Source organism: Pongo pygmaeus, chromosome 8, assembly GCF_028885625.2.
Source record: "Pongo pygmaeus isolate AG05252 chromosome 8, NHGRI_mPonPyg2-v2.0_pri, whole genome shotgun sequence".
Taxonomy (NCBI): Eukaryota; Metazoa; Chordata; class Mammalia; order Primates; family Hominidae; genus Pongo; species Pongo pygmaeus.
In genome coordinates, this window is record NC_072381.2 from 124,788,826 (window position 1) to 124,809,126 (window position 20,301).

General features: G+C 52.0%; 1 protein-coding gene across 7 annotated transcripts in view; it reads left to right on the top strand.

Annotated features, from left to right (window-relative positions):
• GRK5 (G protein-coupled receptor kinase 5) overlaps nucleotides 1-20,301 on the top strand; it is a 254,503-nt gene that overhangs the window by 186,997 nt on the left and 47,205 nt on the right. For all 7 annotated transcript variants that reach the window (XM_054435334.2, XM_054435335.2, XM_063670320.1 and 4 more), the window contains one exon: nucleotides 5,174-5,251. In XM_054435334.2, the coding sequence (XP_054291309.1) occupies nucleotides 5,174-5,251 (78 nt within the window). The remainder of the gene's footprint in view (nucleotides 1-5,173; nucleotides 5,252-20,301) is intronic.

The following is a 20,301-nucleotide window of genomic DNA, read 5'->3' on the forward strand; positions in this document are numbered from 1 at the left end:
TTGTGGAGTGTGATCTGCCTTGAGCTCGGCCCGTCCAGGGGAGCCACCCTGGATGGTACCTTTCCTCTGTAGGTGGCCTCTCAGGACTCCCCTCAGGGGGTCACTGTGGAGACATGGCCTGTCACTAGGTGTCTTAATCAGTGCAAAAAGCCCAGCTGGAGGCCTTCCATCCGTTTTCCGCCTCCCAACACAAACGCTCTTCAAGTGGTGGCCTGGCACGGACTCTTCAGAGAAAGGCCTTTTGGTCCCAGCGGGGGAGGCCTGTCCCCGCGTGCTCCCGCTGCCGCCCTGCCGACCTGCGTGCCCATCCACCAGCGGGGCCTCTGCCGGGAGGCAGCTGACCTGAAAGGGATGTTATTTTTTTTAACGTGGGTTTTAGTACCCACAGCAAGAGTTATTTTTAGCTGGTTATTGAGGCTGATTAGTGAGCCCCAGGCCTCCATTTGGTTAAGTAGAGCCACCTTCACAGATGTATTTTGGTACAGTGCAAATCTAGTGTTCTGGATGGTATAGAGTTACCCCAAATGATGGCCGGCCATTTGCCCAGGGCCTGGGTCCTGCGGAGCAGTCTAGCTACATTCCCATGGTGCCGGACCAACGGCGGGCTGTCCAGGGGCAGCAGGACCCTGGGTGCTTCTCATTCTGGAAAACAGCAGGCAGCTGGCTCTAGAGGGGCTCAGCCCCTTTGGAGACACCACTGCTGCCCTGTCGCTTGCTAGCTGTGCTGTATTGGAACCTCTCAGACCCTTAGTTTTTTCATCTGCAAATCGGGACTGATAATATCTACCATGTAGATATAATAATAATACCCTGCCATGTAGGGTGAGCCTGGAATCAGCACTCCATATGGGGTATGTGTCTGTGTGTGTGGGTGTCTGTACGTGTGTGTGTAGGGGTGCGGGTGTGTTTGTGTGGATGGGTATCTGTGGGTGTGTGGTGTTTGTGTGTGGCTGTCTATGTGGGTGTGTGTGGGTATCTGTGTGTGTGCCTGGGTCTGTGTGGGGGTGTGTGAGTGTGTGTGGGTGGGTAACTGTGGGTATGTGTGTCTGTGTGTGCGTTTGAGTGTGTGTGGGTGTGTGTGGGTGTGGGTGTCTGTGTATTGGGGTGTGTATCTGTGTGGGTACGTGTGTGTGGGTGTGTGGGTGTCTGTGTGGGTGTATCTGTGTGGGCACGTGTGTATGGGGGTGTGTGTGGGTGTGTGTAGGTGTGTGTGGGTGTGTGGGTGTGTGTGTGGGTGTGTGTATCCGTGTATCTACGTGTGGGTACGTGTGTGTGGGGGGTGTGTGGGTATCTGCGTGTGAGTGTATGTGTGTGTAGGTGTGAGTATCCATGTGTCTGTGTGTGTGTCTGTGGGTCTGTGTGGGGTGTGGGTGTGTTTGGGTGGGTATCTGTGGGTATCTGTGTCTGTAGGTGTGTGTGTCTGTGTGTGTGGGTGGGTGTATGGGGGTGTGTATCTGTGTGTGGGCACGTGAGTGTGGGTGTGAGTATCCGTGTGTCTCTGTGTGGGTATGTGGGTGTGTGTGTGGGTGTGTGTAGCTATGTGGGTGTGTGGGTGTGTGTATCTGTGTGTCTGTGTGTGGCTACGTGTATGTGTGGATGTGTGGGTGTCTCTGTGTGTGGATGTATGTGTGTGTCTGTGGGCACGTGTGTGGGTGTGTGGGTGTCTATGTGTGGATGTGTGTATGTGTCTGTGTGTGGGAACGTGTGTGTGGGTGTGTGGGTGTGTGTATCTGTGTGTCTGTGTGTGGGCATGTGTGTGTGGGTGTGTGTATCTGTGTGTCTGTGGGCATGTGTGTGTGGGGGTGTGTGTGTATCTGTGTGTCTGTGTGTGGGCACGTGTGTGTGTGTATCTGTGTGTCTGTGTGTGTGCACGTGGTGTGTGGGTGTGTGGGTGTGTGTATCTGTGTGTGTGGGGGCATGTGTGGGGGGTGTGGGAGCGTGTATGGGTGTGTGTATCTGCGTGTCTGTGGGCACGTGTGTGTAGGTGTGTGGGTGTGTGTATCTGTGTGTGTGGGCACGTGTGGGGGGGTGTGGATGCGTGTATGGGTGTGTGTATCTGCGTGTCTGTGGGCACGTGTGTGTAAGTGTGTGGGTGTCTGTGTGTGTGTGTGTGGGCACGTGCATGTTTGGGTGTGTGGGTGTGTGTATCTGTGTGGGCACCTGTGTGTGGGTGTGGGGGTGTGGGGGCACGTGCATGTTTGGGTGTGTGGGTGTGTGTATCTGTGGGCACGTGTGTGTGGGTGTGTGGGTGTGGGTGTGTCTGTGTGTGGGCACGTGGGTGTGTGGGTGTGTGTGGGTGTGTGTATCTGTGTGTGGGGGCACGTGTGGGGGTGTCGGTGCGTGTATGGGTGTGTATCTGCATGTCTGTGGGCACGTGTGTGTAGGTGTGTGGGGGTGTGTGTGTGGGCACGTGCATGTTTGGGTGTGTGGGTGTGTGTATCTGTGTCTGTGGGCACGTGTGTGTAGGTGTGTGGGTGTCTGTGTGTGTGGGGGGGCACGTGCATGTTTGGGTGTGTGGGTGTGTGTATCTGTGTGGGCACGTGTGTGTAGGTGTGTGGGTGTGTGTATCTGTGTGTGTGGGCACGTGTGGGGGGGGTGTGGGTGCGTGTATGGGTGTGTGTATCTGCGTGTCTGTGGGCACGTGTGTGTAGGTGTGTGGGTGTCTGTGTGTGTGTGGGCACGTGCATGTTTGGGTGTGTGGGTGTGTGTATCTGTGGGCACGTGTGTGTAGGTGGGGTGTGTGTGGGCACGTGCATGTTTGGGTGTGTGGGTGTGTGTATCTCTGTGGGCACGTGTGTGTAGGTGTGTGTAGGTGTGTGTGTGTGGGCACGTGCATGTTTGGGTGTGTGGGTGTATCTGTGTGGGCACGTGTGTATAGGGCTGTGTGGGGGGGGCACGTGCATGTTTGGGTGTGTGGGTGTGTGTATCTGTGTCTGTGGACACGTGTGTGTAGGTGTGTGTGGGTGTGGGTGTGTGGGCACGTGCATGTTTGGGTGTGTGGGTGTGTGTATCTGTGTCTGGGCACGTGTGTGTAGGTGTGTGTGTGGGGGGGGCACGTGCATGTTTGGGTGTGTGGGTGTGTGTGGGTGTGGGCACGTGTGTGTAGGTGTGTGGGTGTGTGGGGGGGCACGTGCATGTTTGGGTGTGTGGGTGTGTGTATCTGTGGGCACGTGTGTGTAGGTGTGTGGGTGTGTGTGTGGGGGCACGTGCATGTTTGGGTGTGTGGGGGTGTGTATCTATGTCTGTGGGCACGTGTATGTAGGTGTGTGTGTGTGGGTGTGTGTGTGGGCACGTGCATGTTTGGGTGTGTGGGTGCGTGTATCTGTGTGTGTGGGCACGTGTATGTGCACACATGCGCACTCAGGTTTAGGGGAGCGACAGGGGGCACAGAGGAAGAAAATAACAGGAAAAAGTCAAGAAGAGAGAGCCACCTTAAAGCATCTCAGGAATTCATCTATCAAGTCAAATCATCAAGAAGTCCCCAGTCCCTCAAGGCTCATCTTGATGTGGAAGAGGAATTGACCTCTGGGGAGAAGCTCTGCCCACGCGGCCCAGTGGGAATCCAGAGGCCAGCGCACCAGTCCGGCAGCTGTGACCTTGGGCAAGTCCCTGACTTCTCTGAGCCTCTGTGTCCAGCCCTATAAAATGAGGGGTGGGATTCCTTGCAGAACCACTGCCCTATCTCCCTGTGATCTAAATGATTGTAGTGTTCATGTTTCTCCGTGGGAGAAAATCGTTGGATCTTGGCTCTCCATTAGAAGAGAGAGGGCAAGACAAGGACACTCACTCACTGTGGTTGGAAACGAGCCTGGCTGCCTCTGTGGTCACTGCGAGTGCCGCCTGCGTGCTCCCTTTGGCTGGCCTGGGAGGAATCAGACCCTAGACACTGAGGTGTGAAGTTTCCCTGAGGGCCGGATGGGCATCTGACTGCGTGGTGGGACGCCTGGGGAGGAGTTCGGGTCCGTCTGTGCCAGTGTCATTTCCTGCCTCTTTTGAAATAGCTGTACTTTTGGACAGAGGCTAACAAATCCTTGGGTGGTGGATTTTGAAATGGTTATAAACAATTTGCAATTAGCTCTTTTGTCTGAATGAGAAAGGGCCGCTTACTCAGGCTTTTTATTGACTCGAGGCATCCATGTGGCAAGTGCGTCAGATGTGAGCAAAGGAACCCCTCTGGGATTCAGGAAAATGAAAAAGTCTGTTTTTTGGAGACCTCCCATCTTTAGAGCTTGGGCCCCCTGGCTTGGCTAGCCATCAGAGTCCTAAATTCTGTGGTATGGTTGAGGAGAAGCCCTGCGCTTGGAGGTTCGAGTCCCAGCCCTGCCACCTCCCGCTGCACGACCCTACACAAGTCCCTTCCCGCTGCGGGCCCTCGGGATCTCCACTCCCAAGGGGGTGGGATGGCAGCCCCTGTTCTCCTGTGTCACTGCCCTGGCTCTTTCGAGGTTCAGATAAGAACATCTTAAAAAACCTGTGTATGTTCACTTTGTAAACTAAAAAGCTGGAAAAGACCAGGCATCCACATTATTGTTTATCCTTGCAAGGTGTAATAATCACAATGGCGGTAACTATAGCAACTGTTTATTATTATTTATGATGGGCCAGGCCCCAGGCCAAGAGCTTGATCACTTCCGTCTGCATAATCACTGCATACCTAGGTGCTGGTATCATCTGTGTTTCATAGAAAGGTTAAGCAAATTGTCTAAGATCACACAGCTTACGAGGTCTGAGTGACCTAAGGCAGCTTCTCGGCAGCCTTCCAGTCTGGTGGGCTGTTATTTTTCCAGTAGTTTCCTTTGATTCATCTAAGTCAGTGGTCTTCAACCCCGGCTGCCCAGGTGCCAGCCCTCATGGCCCATTGGAAAGCCTGGTTTCATGGGTCTAGGGTGGGGCCTAGCATCAGTGTTTGCTCAGGGCTCCCTGCTGATTCTGATGTGCAGTCTGCGTGGAGCACCGCCATCCTGAGACCCAGCATCTGTGAGAAAGGGCAAAGTAGTTTGGACTAAATATCGGGGCTCTGTGGCCAGGTCTTCTCCCCTGGTTTCCTGACCGGCAGGAAAAGGGGATTGGTCAGGTGGCCTCTAGGGAGTTTCCTCCAGGGGCTGTGAGGTTCTGTAACTATAAGAAGCTCATGAGCAAACCTGTTATTGTTCTTTTTCTCCTTCTGTTTTAGGCAGAATATGAAGTTACTCCAGATGAAAAACTGGGAGAGAAAGGGAAGGAAATTATGACCAAGTACCTCACCCCAAAGGTAAGGAGTCTTCCAAACCCCACAGCAGGTGGCACAGGAGGCCTTATCCAAAAATAGGAGCCCCTAAGTCTGTGCCAGGCCACGTGGGGAGCTGTTAAGTGCTGGGCTGGTGGCTGTTGTTGACCTCCTGAGATCACAGTTCTCATCCTCCCCCAGAGAGTGCCCAAGCCTGGCAGGGCCAAGATGGGGATGGTCTAGGCCAGGCCTGGAGTAGGGGCGGGATGCCTGCTTCTTGGGGCCCAGCCCCTTCAAGGGTCACCATGCTGCCGTGTGCCCACACCCAACCATTTGTGGTAGGGCAGATGGAGGCCTGGCCAAGGTCAGGAGGAGAAGTGCCCAGAAGGAAGGGCTTAGCAGGGCGGTTCTGAGAGGTCAGCGTGGAGGGGAAGTGTTGGGGGTTGACTGGGAGGGAAAGGGGGTGCCCAACTATATCAAAGAATGAAGAGAATTCTGAAACATATTCTGGAGTATTCTGAAGGGTCAGGGGCCACCCCGACCCCACCTCGGGGCCACCCACTGGATGGTTGAAGCATCGGGGTACCGGGTACCATTGTCCTTGGGGTCCAGCAGCCTCGGTTCTCCAAGATCTGCTTCCTCTTGACTCACCTTCACAAAAGTGTGTTCTCAAACCATTTAGTGTTCTAGTGTCAGTGGTTCTGCCCACTTGGTCAAGCCACATTCCCTCCCTGGGCCTCTGTTTCCCTTTCTTAAAAGTGGCCTTCCTGTCAGACTCATCTCCCGGAGGTGTTGAGAGCCTGAGATGAGACCTATGTGGGAATAGCTTTGCGTGTGTCCCATCCCCCGGGGCCAGTGGTGGCTTCACCCTGCTCAGGACCCTGTGGGCCAACGAGCTCCCCGGAAGGGTATACCTCCTGGTGCCCATCCCAGGCTGCCAGTGGACTGAGGTCACCACAGCCTGTGGAAGGTCTTGGCCATCAGTCACCCCCACCCCCGGCACCTCCTGCACCAAATGTAGCCCTCGTTCTTCTCCAGCATCAGCAGTTGGCAGTGGCCATTTCCCTTGCAGGGTGAGCCCAACCTCACGCCCAGAAGCGTTGCCCTTTGTCACGCCCCACTCTGGACAGCCTGCTGATGGAATCCCTAATGCGCACACAGACCAAAGTCGCCATCACCTTGTTGCCTCCCCTTGCTGTTTCTCTGCTTCTGCATCCACCATAATCCATGCAATTCTCTTTCTGTGAACTGCAAACACCCCCAGCCCTTTTGCACTTTTCAGAAATGACAGAATTTATGTTTATAAAACACTTCTAGGCATAGAATGGGGCTAGTTTGCTCTGGACAAGGTGTGGCCCTGGGTAGGCACAGCTGCCCCCACCTTGGGGGCCTTGCTATGCTCCAGATATGGGCCTGTTGCTGTCTGTGAGGTTCTCAGGTGGACACAGTCGAGGAGACGTTCTCAGCAGGGTCCCTGTTCACCCGGTCGCAGCCAGTGTTGTATTGACGGGGCTCTGGCTAGATACATTTTTGATCTCCTGGCCACCACTCAAGACAGTGTGGACACTCTGGGCATAAACACGTGCCCTGAGCTTAGAGGGGTGCATGCGCCCTAGAGGGCGTAATGATGACAGCTCCCTGGCTGGGCTCCTATGGTGTGCTGCATGCCTCCGAGACGTCTCTGATGGTTCGTGTATCCATGAGAGGTTGCCCTGTTTACAGACAGGCCACTGAGGCCACAGAGCTGAATAGTGTGAGAGGCCACTCTGCTGAAGGGGTCTTCAGCTGCCCTCTGCAGAGGCATCTTCCCACGGTGGCTCAGCTTGGCCCAGTCCAGCGCTTCATCTGTGCCCCCATAGGGCTGCCCACTCACATGTGTTCCCCCCAAACAATGGCAACTAGAATGTATTGAGGACCCCTTGTGTCAGGCACCACTGTCTATAGTCCTTGCTGTCACTGCGGGATGCAGATTATATTGGTTCCATCTTACCGATAAGGAAGGAGAGCCTCAGGGGAGCTGTCACATCCCAAGTCACACAACTAGTGAGTGGCAGAGCTAGAATTTGAACCCAAGTCTGGGTGATTCTAGAGCCCTGGGTGTTTCCCCTGGGTGTAGTCTCCTCACCCCCCTTCACTATCCTCCCACTGTCTGCGGCCTGGCTCTGATCTGCAGTGAGGGTGGAATGCTCCCTTTGCCTGACCTTGCTGGCTGGATAGGCTCTTGTGGCTTAGCCAAGAACAGGGTACAGGCAGGCACTGGGGCAGCCACTGAGGGCTGCCACCGGGTTGCCCCGTGGCCACCCTTGTCCAGAAGCCCCTGCTGGCAGCCCCTGACCTGAGCTCTCCAGACCTCCCTACCTCTGCTCAGCCTTGCCTCCGTCTCCTGGAGGGATGGGGCCCAGACACCCCCATCAGCTCAGACGGTTTTACAAGTGCCTCAGAGCCTGCCAGCATTTTTTCCCTTAAGTTCTCCTCAATTTAAAAAATTTAAGCCACACCATATGTTACGACCAGGGAGGCCTCCAGGGGAGGTAGTTGATCCATGACTTGGGTCAACTGTTTTCCTACAATAAACTTTGCACTACTTTCCCAGTTCTTCCCATAACAGCTTGCTCCGGAGCCTCATTTACTTCTCATGTGCCCCAGTGCCCCAGATGCAGCGAAGGAAGGTGCTGGCTGAGGAGCTGAGCGAGTGACCGAGGCCCCAGTACTGGCTCAGAGGACTTTGACCAACCCCAAAGCCACTGTCCCCAAGCCCAGATTGTCCTTGCCTTGGGACCCCTCCTCAGTATGTAGCTTGTATGTCTCAGCTCTGAGCAGTGCTTCCCAAAGGGTAGACCATAGGAGAGTGGCCAGTGGAGAAGCTCTGTGAAAAAGAACCCTCAGTGGTCAATTACACTTGGGCAGCACTGTAATGCCATGTCTCCCCTGGTAGATTCACTCAGCATGTGAGCATATTCAAGGCTCTGAGAAGTCCTGCAAGAAAGAAACCTCTTTAACTGTTACCAAAGCATTTCTCAAAGTTATTGACCATAATTTTTTTTCAATTTTCCGTTCTGCTGAGCACACCTTGGGCTACAGGACACATCCAAGAGCCTCACGCCTACACCTCCTTCTGTTCCAGCATCCTTTCCTGGGACCTCTCCCATGGCTTCACACTGGGCTGTGGCCACACCATTTCCTAGGCTCACCTGGATGTCCATACCTTGTGGCCTTTGTTCAGGCTGTGCCCCAGAAGGCCCTTATGAAGGCGCTGTCCCCTACTCTGTCTTTCTCGCTTCTGTATCCCTGCATGTATTGAGGACCCTTGTGTCAGGCACCACTGTCTGCAGTCATCTCCAACATCCTCAGCTGCACAGAGCCTCTTCCGCCTCTCGTCAGAGTCCATTGCCCTCACCTGGGTGGTCTCTGAGCACACTGTTCCATTGTTGTGATTCCGTGCCCTATGATGGGGATTCCGAGGAGCCCACCTTCAGAGTAGGACCAACACATAAGCAGATTAACCAAATGCCCCACAATGGGAGCAGTGGTGGAGCTGTGCTCAGGGAAGTGTGGGGTCAGGTGAGCTAGAGGAGGCTTCCAGGAGGTGATGCTGCTGAATCACATCTTAAAGGATGTGGAGGAGGAAACCGGACACAGAAGAAGGGGAAGGAGGAGCGGCCTTTGTGGGCGCAGTGCAGTGGGCATTTGGGGCTATCTGGAGATACTTGTAATTGGCAGAATTGTGGGGGAGGGAAGTGCTCCTAGCATCTGATGCGTAGAGGCCATGGATGCCGTTGGACATTCCAGAGTGCACATGGCGGCTTCCTACCCAGAGTTACCTGGGGGCAAAATGTCCATAGGGCTGAGGTTGAGAAACCTGGGCACAGAGGTAGGAAAGGGTACAGGGTGGGCAGTGCTGTGGGGGTGGGATGGGGAGGGGGCCCCTCTGAGCTGTAGGCCCTGGGAAGCCGTGTTGAGGCGGCAGCAGTGTGGAGCTGCCAGTGCTTTGAGTGCCACTTGTATTTTAGGACGATCCCCCTGACCACATGGAGGAGTAATAAGGGGGATGAGGAAGGACTGGAGGCAAGAGGCCATCTGGGGAGCTGCCCCAGGTCCCCAAGCTGGGCCAGCAGCCTTGGGGATGGGGAGGAACAAGGGCCTTGCGAAACGGCAGAAGGAGGATGCCCTTGGGCTTTTGTCTTGAGTCTCTGGGTGTATGGGGGTGTCCCCAGGAAAGACAGAGCACAGGATGAGGGCCGTGGAAAGGTCCACCCACTCTCGGCAGAGGCAGGGGGATTCACTTTGGATGGAGACAGTGGCATCCGCTCTCTGTGTCCCCGCCCCAGCATGATGCTGAACACATGGTTCTCAATCAATGTGAGTTGGTTGGAATGAAACACTGAGGGGAGCTCTGGAAGCTGCCCTCCATGGGCCAGTCAGCTCTCCTGTCTCATGTCTCTGGGGAGCCACGCTTGGAGAGCTCACATCCTGAGGTGTCCGCCATCTTAAAATTGCTGGAAGCCATCTTAAAATTGCTGAAAGCCCCTGCCTAAGCAATGCCTGTGCCTGGAGCTCTGTTCTCCCTCACCACGGAGGACGCCCTACAAACCCATGCCTGAAGTTTTTATCTCAAGAGGCAAACCCCACTCCGTAGACCCTGCCTCGAATCCTGTATCAGTCGCCCACACATGGCCAGCTTTGCTTTGGGGGTGTTACAGGGCACCAACCGAGGGTAGGGCTTGGAAGGGGTTGAGAGCTGTTGGAGAGCTCACAGGAGGGCAGCAAAGTGCTGAGAAGGAGGCGAGCTTTAGAGTCAGGTAGACCTGGGTTCAAAGCCAGATGTCACCTCTTTGGGCTGTGTGGGCTTGGGAAAGTTGCTTCACCTCTCAGTGCCTCAGTTTCCTCATCTGTCAAGGGTGCGGGCCATGATGAGGATCACAGATAAAAGCAGCAAGTACTGAGCATGGTAGCTGGGGCATCTTAAGTGCCCGGCAGCAGTGCTTGTCATCTGCCTTTCCCCACCTTCTCCGTGCCTTCAAAATCAGGCTGTTGAATGAGGAAATCTTTCAGACGTCGAACTGCCAGCTGTGGAGCGTGAGAGGCCAAGGAAGGGTCTGGAGGGCCTCCAGCTGCAGAGGGCAGTGCGCCAGTCAGGATGATTTATACTAGCTGCCACAACAAACAAACCCCCAAACCTCAGGGGCTCTTCCCAGCAAAGGTTCATTTCTTTCTCACGCATCATCTGATTAGGTCATCAGCTCTTCTGGGTCCTCCCTGGGTGACTCGGGGATCCTGGCTGCTCCTGTGGCCCCACCATCTTGAGTGTGTTGTCCCATGGTCAGTGCCGCAGACGAAGAGAGGGATGAAGGAGGCACAGAAGCTTTTAAGTGCTTGACCCAGAAGCAACACTCATCACCTCCTCTCGCAGTCCGTGGCCAGTGGGGAGGCTGGGAAAGGCAGAGGAGCATGTGGAATATTAGGTGAGCACACCAGTAAGGCTCCCTGTGTACATTCCCATCCCTCAAGCCCCAGGTTAAAAACATCACGTGGCAGGCTCGTCTCTGGTGCTGGTTAGACAGCCGTGAGCGTGGCATATCTTAGGGATTGTCTCGGGTTTGTCAGCTCACAGAAGCTGGCCAGCGGGCCACGGTTGGATCTGAGTGTGTGCTGGGCTCTGAAGAGAGCTGAGCAGCTCACCTTCTACCTTCCATTTCTACAGCCCAGAAGTGACACAGGTGACAGGTGTTCAGGAGAGGGGAGGGTCACTCCGAGCTGAGGTGGCCCAGGAAATGTTCCCATTGTAATAATAATAATAAGTGAAAACAGAATTATATTTCATCCACCATTACAGATGACTTTTTGAAATACCAATTTTATGGCCGGGTGCAGTAGCTCACACCTGTAATCCCAGCACTTTGGGAGGCCGAGGCAGGCGGATCACCTGAAGTCAGGGGTTCGAGACCAGCCTGGCCAACATGGCGAAACCCTGTCTCCACTAAAAATACAAAAAATGAGCTGGGCGTGGTGGCGCACACCTGTAATCCCAGCTACTCCGGAGCCTAAGGTACGAGAATCGCTTGAACCAGGGAGGAAGAGGTTGCAGTGAGCCAAGGTCGCGCCACTGCACTCCAGCCTGGGTGACAGAGCAAGACTCCATTTCCAAACAAAAAACAAAACAAAAATACCAATTTTTTTGAGATCTATTATAATTCTCATACCATAGAACTAATTCTTTTAAAGTACAATTCCGTGGCTTTAAAAAGATTCAAAATCATATAACCATCACTGCTTTCTGATTCCAGGGCATTTTATCACCCCAAGAAGAAACTGTTGTACCTGTTAGCAGTCACTCCCTGTTCCCCTTTCCTCCCAGGCCCTGACAGCCACTAATCTACTTTCTGTCTCTAGGCCTATTTCAGACATTTCATATAAATGGAATATCACATAGTATGTGGCCATCTGTGACTGGCTTCTTTTGTAGCATAATGTTTTTAAGATTCATCCACATTGTAGCATGTATCAGCACTTCACTCCTTTTTATGGCTGAATGATATTCCATTGTAAAGATATAGCACATTTATTTATTTATCTACTCATCAGTTGATGGACACTTGTGTTATTTCTACCTTTTTGTTGTAGTAGTTGTCGTTGAGATGGAGTTTTGCTCTTGTTGCCCAGGCTGGAGTACAATGGCGCAATCTCGGCTCACTGTAACCTCCACTTCCCGGGTTCAAGTGATCCTCTTGCCTCAGCCTCCCAAGTAGCTGGGATTACCGATGCCCGCCACCATGCCTGGCTCATTTTTGTATTGTGATTAGAGACGGGGTTTCGCCATGTTGGCCAGGCTTGTCTCAAACTCCTGGCCTCAAGTGATCCACCCGCCTCAGCTTCCCAAAGTGCTGGGATTACAGGCGTGAGCCACTGTGCCCAACCTGCTTCTACTTTTTGTTTCTACTTTTTTGCTCTTATGGAATAATAATGCCATGAACATGCAGGTACAGGTTTTTGTGTAGACATGTTTCATTTGGGTACATGCATAGGAGTAGAATTGCTGGGCCATGTGGTAACTCTATGTTTAAACTTTTGAGGAACTGCTGGGCTGTTCTTCAAAGCACTGTACCATTTTAAATTCCCACCAGCAGGGTTCCAGTTTCTCCATGACCTCATCAACACTTGTTATTTTCTGTCTTTTTCATTTTATCCATCTTAGTGGGTGTGAAGTGGTGTCTTGATGTGATTCTGATTCACACTTCCCTAATAATTAATAATGTTGAACACCCTTTCTTGTGCTTTTTGGCCACTTGTGTATCTTCTGTGGGAAATGTCTATTCGATTCTTTGTTCATTTTTGAATTGGGTTGTTTGTCTTTAATGTTGAAGCATAAGAGTTCTTCATATGTTCAGGATGCAAGTTCCTTATCAGTATATGACTTACACATATTTTCTCCCATTCTGTGGGTTGTCTTTTCACTTTCTTGATGGTGTCCTTTGAATCACAAAGGTTTTTCGTTTTGATGACATTCAGCCTTCATTTTTGTTACTTGTTTTTAAATAACTTGTTTTCATTTTGTCTTACCTGTCCTTGTAAGAAGGCCTCAGTTTTTGAGGGGAAAGGGTATGTATGGAAACAAAGTAAAGAAATCCTAATGTACATTTAGCCCCATGACCTGGTCTTCCTTTGAAGAACGAGAGCCCCACTGCCTGTTGGAAAGATCAGGGCCAGGCCTGGTCCTTCGTGGACATTCAGCCTCTTATCCCCTGGTCGACATGACAACATCCCCGGGGCTTTGAGCCCTTCCATTTCCTAGGACTGCACGGGCCTCTTACAGACTTGCTCCTGGAACTTCTTGACAGCTCCCCAAGATGGGTATTAGTGTACCCATTTTACAGATCAGGCAACTGAGATTTGGGAAGAGAAGAGGCTGGTCCAGAATGGGGAAGTGCCTGCGTGACCTGCTTTGGCAGTGTTACTTGTAGGACATTTTGCTGCAGCTCATTTTAATTGGGCCTGTGAGCAACAGTGCTGGTCTCCATGGTTGCAGTGCCCCACCCCAATTACTAAGGTCTGGTAAGGGGGTGCCACTTTTGATGTGGCTTTGTTAGGGACTATCAGTGGATTCCAGGGGAAGCTCAAACCCAGTCCTGGTCCTGCTGAAAGGGCCTGCATGGGTTCTTCCCGGACAAGGGGGTGGACAGGTGGGTTGGGGCAGGCTTCTGAGCAACTGGTATGGCGTCCTTCTGTGGGGTACTGGGAAGGCTGTTGTGCAGGCAGCTCTTAGAGCACATTTCTTGCCAAAGGTCTGCAGGCAGGATATTGTTCTCTGGGCCCTCCGTAGACACAGGGCTGCCTCTTTGTTTCAATAAACAATGATAGGGTAAGACAGGGAAGTTGGTTCTGGTGAAGGGGGAAGTTACCCATCAGCCTGTTTCCACACAAATGAAATCTATTCGTAGTGCTTGTTGGGCTCTCTGGAAAACATCCACATTTTATAAAGTCAAGAGCTTGAATGAAAGGAAATAATAACGGCTCCAAATTCCCTCCTCTGGCTCCCCACCCCCACCCAGGCACCAGCATCAGGAAGCCGAGCAAACCCACGCAGGCTGGGCCACGGCTTCTCGGCCTCTGGCACAGGCAGTCAGCTTCATCCTTGTCCTCAGGACCTCGTGCAACCCCAGTCCTGCCACCTTCCAGCTCTGCATCCTTGGAGCCTCAGTTTCCCCAACTGAATATGGGGCTGATAAAAATGGCGCCTACCTGTGCTTGTGGCCATCAGTCATTCTCTAGCACTTGTGTGGTTTTGGCCATGTTTGCAGACTACGCTTAACAGTTACCTATACAACGATTTTCTTTAAATCAACTAATCTTTTAACTTAAAATAGATGCATTTTAAAAGGAAACCTTGTACCAGGAACATGCCTGGAGAACCAGTATTGATTTGTCATACATAAAGGTAACTGGAAAAATTAAGATTAAATCCAAGCTAGATACTCTATTGTCTGCCTGAGGTTCTGAGCCTGAAGCCTTTGTCCTTGCCATTTTAAAGGAGATTAGTGAATGTGAGAGCCCTGATGACAGGACAGTAGCACTGCCTGCGACTTTCTCCTTCATGATGGGAGGCTTGCAGGAGATCTGAAGAGAATCACTTTTTCACTGAGTGATTCAATATTATCTAATTGTGTCCCTGTACTTCCTAAGACCTCTCATCATCTTTAGAAGATGCTGGGCTAACTCTCTGCTTCCCAGCTATGATGCATTATGGAAATGGAAATGCTGGCTTGTTTTTGGTAGAGACAGCATGACCTAGGGCAAAGAGCACTGGACTGGGAGTCAGGCTTATTCCTGATCTCCCTTCCTGGGGTCCATGGCCCTGGTCCTGCTTAGAGTCTGCCTGATCATCCAACCAATTCATGATCTCCAGGGCAACCACGGGTGTGAAATATGGGAACCTTGGGCAAATGGCTCCCTTCCAAGTACCTGTCCCATTCTCTGTGGGGCTTGGGGTCCCAGACACTGGCCCTGGACCCAGCTCTTCATCTCTACTGAGATTGCTCAGCCCTCATTTCCCAGCCCCCGGAACAGGTCATCCTGTTGTCGATTAATCTAGTGTCAATTAATCCACCTTCACTTGAGCAGACGGTCTGGCTGGGCAGCTGCCCCTGCTGGGCCATCTACCAGCATTTCCAGCTTCGTGTCACAGCCTTGCATACAGGCTGGAGGGCGGAAGAGGATTGAAAAGAAAACTTAAGAAAGGGAATTCCAGGAGTTTTCTCAAGCAACAGTAGTGAGGGACGGGGGTTGGGCCTCTTCCCCTTCCACTTCTGGGAGCATCAGAGAGAGGAATTCACAAATCAAGCCACATGTGTGCTCGTGAGCTGTCCTGGGACAGCTAGCATTTATTGAGCTACTACTGTAGCCTAGAACTTCATATTCCGTGTTTTGCTAAGTCCTCATCACAGCCATGTAAAATAACAAGAAGTGGAGGCTCACTCAGGCCATCCTGAGTGAGCCCAGGGAAATCTCAGGGGCTGCCCAGTTCTGGGCCCCGCACACAGTTTTATCTACAGATTCCCAGCGTGCAAACAGATAAAAAGATCTGTGGTTGACCAAGCTGGATGCTGGACTTCTCTTTTTCCTCCCTTCCGCTTCCCCTTCCCCTTCCCCTTCCCCAAGCTCTGACTTTGCGGAGAACATTTAGGGTTCTGTGGATCCCAGTTTAAGCACCATGGAGCTGAGCTAAACTTCTCATTTCCTAGATAAAGAAACTGAGGCCCCTAGAGGCCCAGATTGGAAGAGGAGACTGGAATGTTCCTTATGGGGCTTTCTATAACTCTGTGCTAGAAACAAGGAGAGGGGGCCTCAAAAGGGATGCTTACTGACTTGGTTTTCCTACTTCCACTGGGGATGGCCGGCAGCTGGGTTTCAATTCCTCTGAGGCGCTTTTTCTTTAAGCCAGTAAGTGTCTAAATGCTGAGACATTCTTAATGTCTGTGCAAAGCAGAGAAGTTGGCTGTTGCCGGATGTTCTACTAGTTAAGCACTAAGTCATTAACTCTCTGGGTTTTAGTGGAGAAGGTGAGAGAAAATAACATTAATTTAGCACCTACTGTATGCTACATGCTGTATAGCTTTAGTGCGTTCTATTTTCATGACTGTGCTATGTAGTAGACACTATTGTCCTTGTTTTACCCAGGCAGTCAGAGTTCTTTAGCTCATAATGGTAAAACTGGGGAATTGAAAACAGGGAGGCTGGGCATGGTGGCTAATGCCTGTAATCTCAACACTTTGGGAGGCCAAGGCAGGAGGATTACTTGAGGCCAGGAATTTGAGACCTACCTGGGCAACACAGCGAGACCCCCATCTCTACAAAGAAAAGAAAACTTGAGGGCTGGGTATGGTGGCTCACGCCTGTAATTCCAGCACTTTGGGAGGCCGAGGCGGGCAGATCACCTGAGGTCGGGAGTTCAAGACCAGCCTGACCAACATGGAGGAAACCCCATCTCTACTAAAAATACGAAATTAACCGGGTGTGGTGGTGCATGCCTGTAGTCCCAGCTACTCGGAAGGGTGAAGCAGGAGAATCGCTTGAACCCGGGAGGCGGAGGTTGTGGTGAGCCCAGATTGCACCATTGCACTCCAGCCTAGGCAACAAGAGCGAAACTCCATCTCAAAAAAATAATAATAATAATTAATTAGGTGGGTATGGTGGCGCATGCCTGTAGTCCTTGCTACACAGGAAGCTGAGGTGGGAGAATCACCTGAGCTCTGGAGTTCAAGGCTGCAGTGTGAGCTGTGATTGCACCACTGCTCTCTATCCTGAGTGACAGAGTGAAACCCGTCTCAAAAAAAAAAAAAAAAAAAAGGCAGAAAACACAGATGCAAACAGATACTAGTGTGCAAATATTTATAGCAGTATTATCACAATGGCCAAAAAATGGCAACAACCAAAATATCCATCAACGGATGAATGGATAAGCAAAAGTGGTCTATCTCTATAGTGCAGTGTTCAACCATATAGAGGAATGAAGCGCTAATACATGCCCCAATGTGGATGAACCTTGAAAACATTATGTGAACTGAAAGAAGCCAGACATAAAAGGCCACATATTGTGTGATTCCATTTCTATGAGATATCTAGACTAGACAAATCCATAGAGGCAGAAAGTAAGTTAGCATTTACCAGGGGGCAGGGGAGGGAGGGAGTAGGGAGTTGCTGCTTAACAGGTACAGAGTGTCTGTCTGTTTGGGATGATAAACATTTTTGGAACAAGATAGAGGTGATGGTTGCCATGATGAACGTAATGAATGCCACTGAATTGTACACTTTAAAATGGTTGAAATGGCGAAGTTTATGTTATGTCTATTTTACCACAATGAAAGAAAAAGAGTAAGAAAAGAGTGGGATGTAAGCTGGCCTGTCCAATGGTGGAGCCTGTAATCTTTCTCTTCCTCTGCATTGTCTTCTTGAAAGTTAACCAAAGACAAAAGTTCCCACTGAATCAGCTTCCCAGGTGTAGCAGGGGGCAGGCAGCAAGGCCGGGGAATGAGCAAGCCCCGGAGGCAGTGTCGGGCTGACGTCCAGAGGCTGTGCATGCCAGCACCCTCCGGGGCCCAGCCCAGCTCCTGGCCCCCAACCTGGGCCTCGGCTTCCACTTTGCACTGTGTCCTTAGCATCTTCTCACGTCACAGTCTCCTGCGCGGCATATTTCATGACTGTGTAATTGTCCTTCAAATAGACACACCCCACCCCTCATCAACCTTTCCTGGAAAACAAATTGTCTTTGCCCACAGCCTGATTTCATCTTGGCGCCTCCTGACGCCCTTGAGGCTGATGTGCCTTGCTGGAGCTCCTCACAGCGGGCCAGGGCAGGCCCATCTAGGTCCTTTTTCCTTTCTCATGACTGTCCAGGTCAGAAAATTGGAGGTTCCTTTGATGCTGGCAGAGCTGGCTCTGCCTCTGACCCTGTCCTTAATGTGTGTGCATAGTGTTTCCTGCCCAGAATGCCTCTCTTTGGAGTGGCGGCAGACAGAAGACTCAGCCACAGGCTTCCTGAGGGCACCCCCAACTCTGTCCTGGGTGGGCAGTGATCCTGGTCCCTGTGGCTTGGCAGGCCCTCCCCATCTGTGGACCTTGGGCAGAGAAATGACATCACGCGGCTGAGGTGAGGGGCAGGTTCTCTTGAATTTTCTGGCTCTTAGGAGATTCCTGCCCCCCGCCCCCCCACCCCTTTATTTCCCAGCCCCAAGGAATGAAGTCTTCACTGGAGAAAAATCCAACACGATTTCAGATGGAGGAGGGTGGTGGGTGTTCTGGAAGATGGAAAGTTGGCGGGCCCTGCCCTCGCCCCTCATGCACAAAGAATGAGGGACACTCCCCACCGTTTCCCCACCGTGAACATCCCCAGCACCTTGGGGCCTGGGCTCCATGTGTCAGTGACCTGCATGTGGTTGCACTGGCCTGAGCGGAGCTGCATGCAAACCGCTGGCCAGGAAGAATCCCACTCCTGCTGCTGCTCCTGCGGCTGCGCCGGGTCCTGCGAGCCCCCGCGTGCGCGGCCTGTGTAAACAGCGCGTCATCTCCTGTTGCACACTTTGGGCCTGCAGGTCACGACCAGGGATTATCAAATTGACAGAGCTCAGCTGGCCTCTCACTCCACGTCCGGGCACGTTGCATTTTGTTAATTATCGTCTTTTGCTTTTGACGTAAAGGGTCGGGGTCTGGGTCAGGGTCACTGTGTATTTTCCTTTCCTTCTCATTAAAGTTGCCCAGCTCTCAGGGCCCCCAGTTAAATTCTGCCAGCGTTTAAAGATATCTTTCCTCGCTTCCCGAGCCCTAAGCACCCTTCATCCTTATTTCTGTGAAGCCACTGGAATAGCAAAGGAAATGTGGGTCAGGGTCTTTCAAACCCAGTCCATTTTGTTTTTCTTGAAGGGCTGCAGCTATTTCTGAAGGGCTAGGTTTTTCTACTTTGTTGGCCCAGAGAACATGACACGCTGGGTCTCAGGGTGACCAGGTCAGCAGAGCACTGTGAAGGGGCTGGAACCACCCCCCACCCTTTGCAGCCCCGAGGCAAGGCTTGCTCCCAGCACTTCCCAGCCACATGGCCCTCACTTGGTTGCTCATAGACCTGAGCCTGCTGTCTGCCTGTGATCCTCAGTGCAACCCTACCATCTGAAAGGGGTCTAGAAAAGTGTCAGTTCTGCCATTAGGAAAAGTGAATTCATCCAGAGCCCTAGTCTTGGAGGACTTCCTAGTGCACAAACGGCATGAGCTGGAGGATAGAAGGGTCCTCCCTATTGCCTGGCTAAACCCCCTTTACCCTTTGGGCCATGATCAAACCTCTCCACAGCTGTGGAGCCACCTGTGTCTAAAGAGGCCACCTCTGTGAGCGCTGTCTCCTAGGTGCTGAGGGGCAGTGACCTACACTCTACAGCCTGCAGTCCTTGCTGACCTTGAACTCCTGCCTTTGGCCAACAGACTTGGTCTCTGGGGTCCTTAGGGTGGACCTCATGGCCTGGGCACAGAATGGGCACTCAGGGAACCTGTATGGCTGATGGACCCCAGCTGAAGAAGCTTTCTGACTGGTCACTGGAGCAGTGGCCCCTCCTCCACCTCTGCTCACAAAGACAGCTCCCATGCCTTGAAGTCTCTTCCTGGCCTGGTGGAAAACCCAGCTACCCTCACAGTCACCACCAAAGAGGTACAAGAGATCCTCAGCCAAAGAATTAAGGAGGTTGCAAGAGTGGTGGTGTGTGTCTGCACCATGATGGAGTCACAGGCCTTTCGTGGATGCCGGTTACTTCTGAACCCTGTGTCATGGTGTCACTCCCACTTTCTCTTCCACCAGACACACAAGGTTCCAGAGAGCCCTGTGAGCCCCTTAGCCTCTAGGTCTTTGGACTGTTCACCAAGGAAAGATAAACATGGCAGACTGGATGCCATCTTCCTAAAGGCATCATGGCCTCTGAAGGGCCCTGGAGAGGCCCCTTTGAGAGTTGGAGACAAGGGAAGATCCAGAGTTTCTTTGAGGGGGGACTGAAGCTTAAATAACTTGCTGAGCATGCTTTTTAAGAAAAAGAATAGGAGGTTAGATACAAAAGTGAATATTGAAAATGAGAAAAGAAATCACAACAAATTACTGAGGCCTTGGAGATTCAGATCCTTTTCATCTGTGACCTCAATTTCCCGGAAGTGCTTCTGTAGAAATGCTGTGTCTCCCAAGATAGAGCATTTTGTAGCTCCCAGGACTACAATAAAGGACTACTCCGTCTCAATTAAAAAACAAACAAACAAACAAAACCCTAAAGCTTCGGCCTCCTCAGCTTCATTGCAGATCTGCTGCTTTTTTTTTTTGAGATAGAGTCTTGCTCTGTCACCCAGGCTGAGGTCCAGTGGTGGGATCTCGGCTCACAGCAACCTCCACCTCCTGGGGTCAAGCAATCCTCTCACCTCAGCCTCCAGCATAGCTGGGACTACAGGTGTACACCACCACGCCTGGCTAATTTTTGTATTTTTAGTAGAGACAGGGTTTCATCATGTTGGCCAGGCTGGTCTCGAACTCCTGACCTCAGGTGATCCACCTCCCTCGGCCTCCCAAAGTGCTGGGATTACAGGCG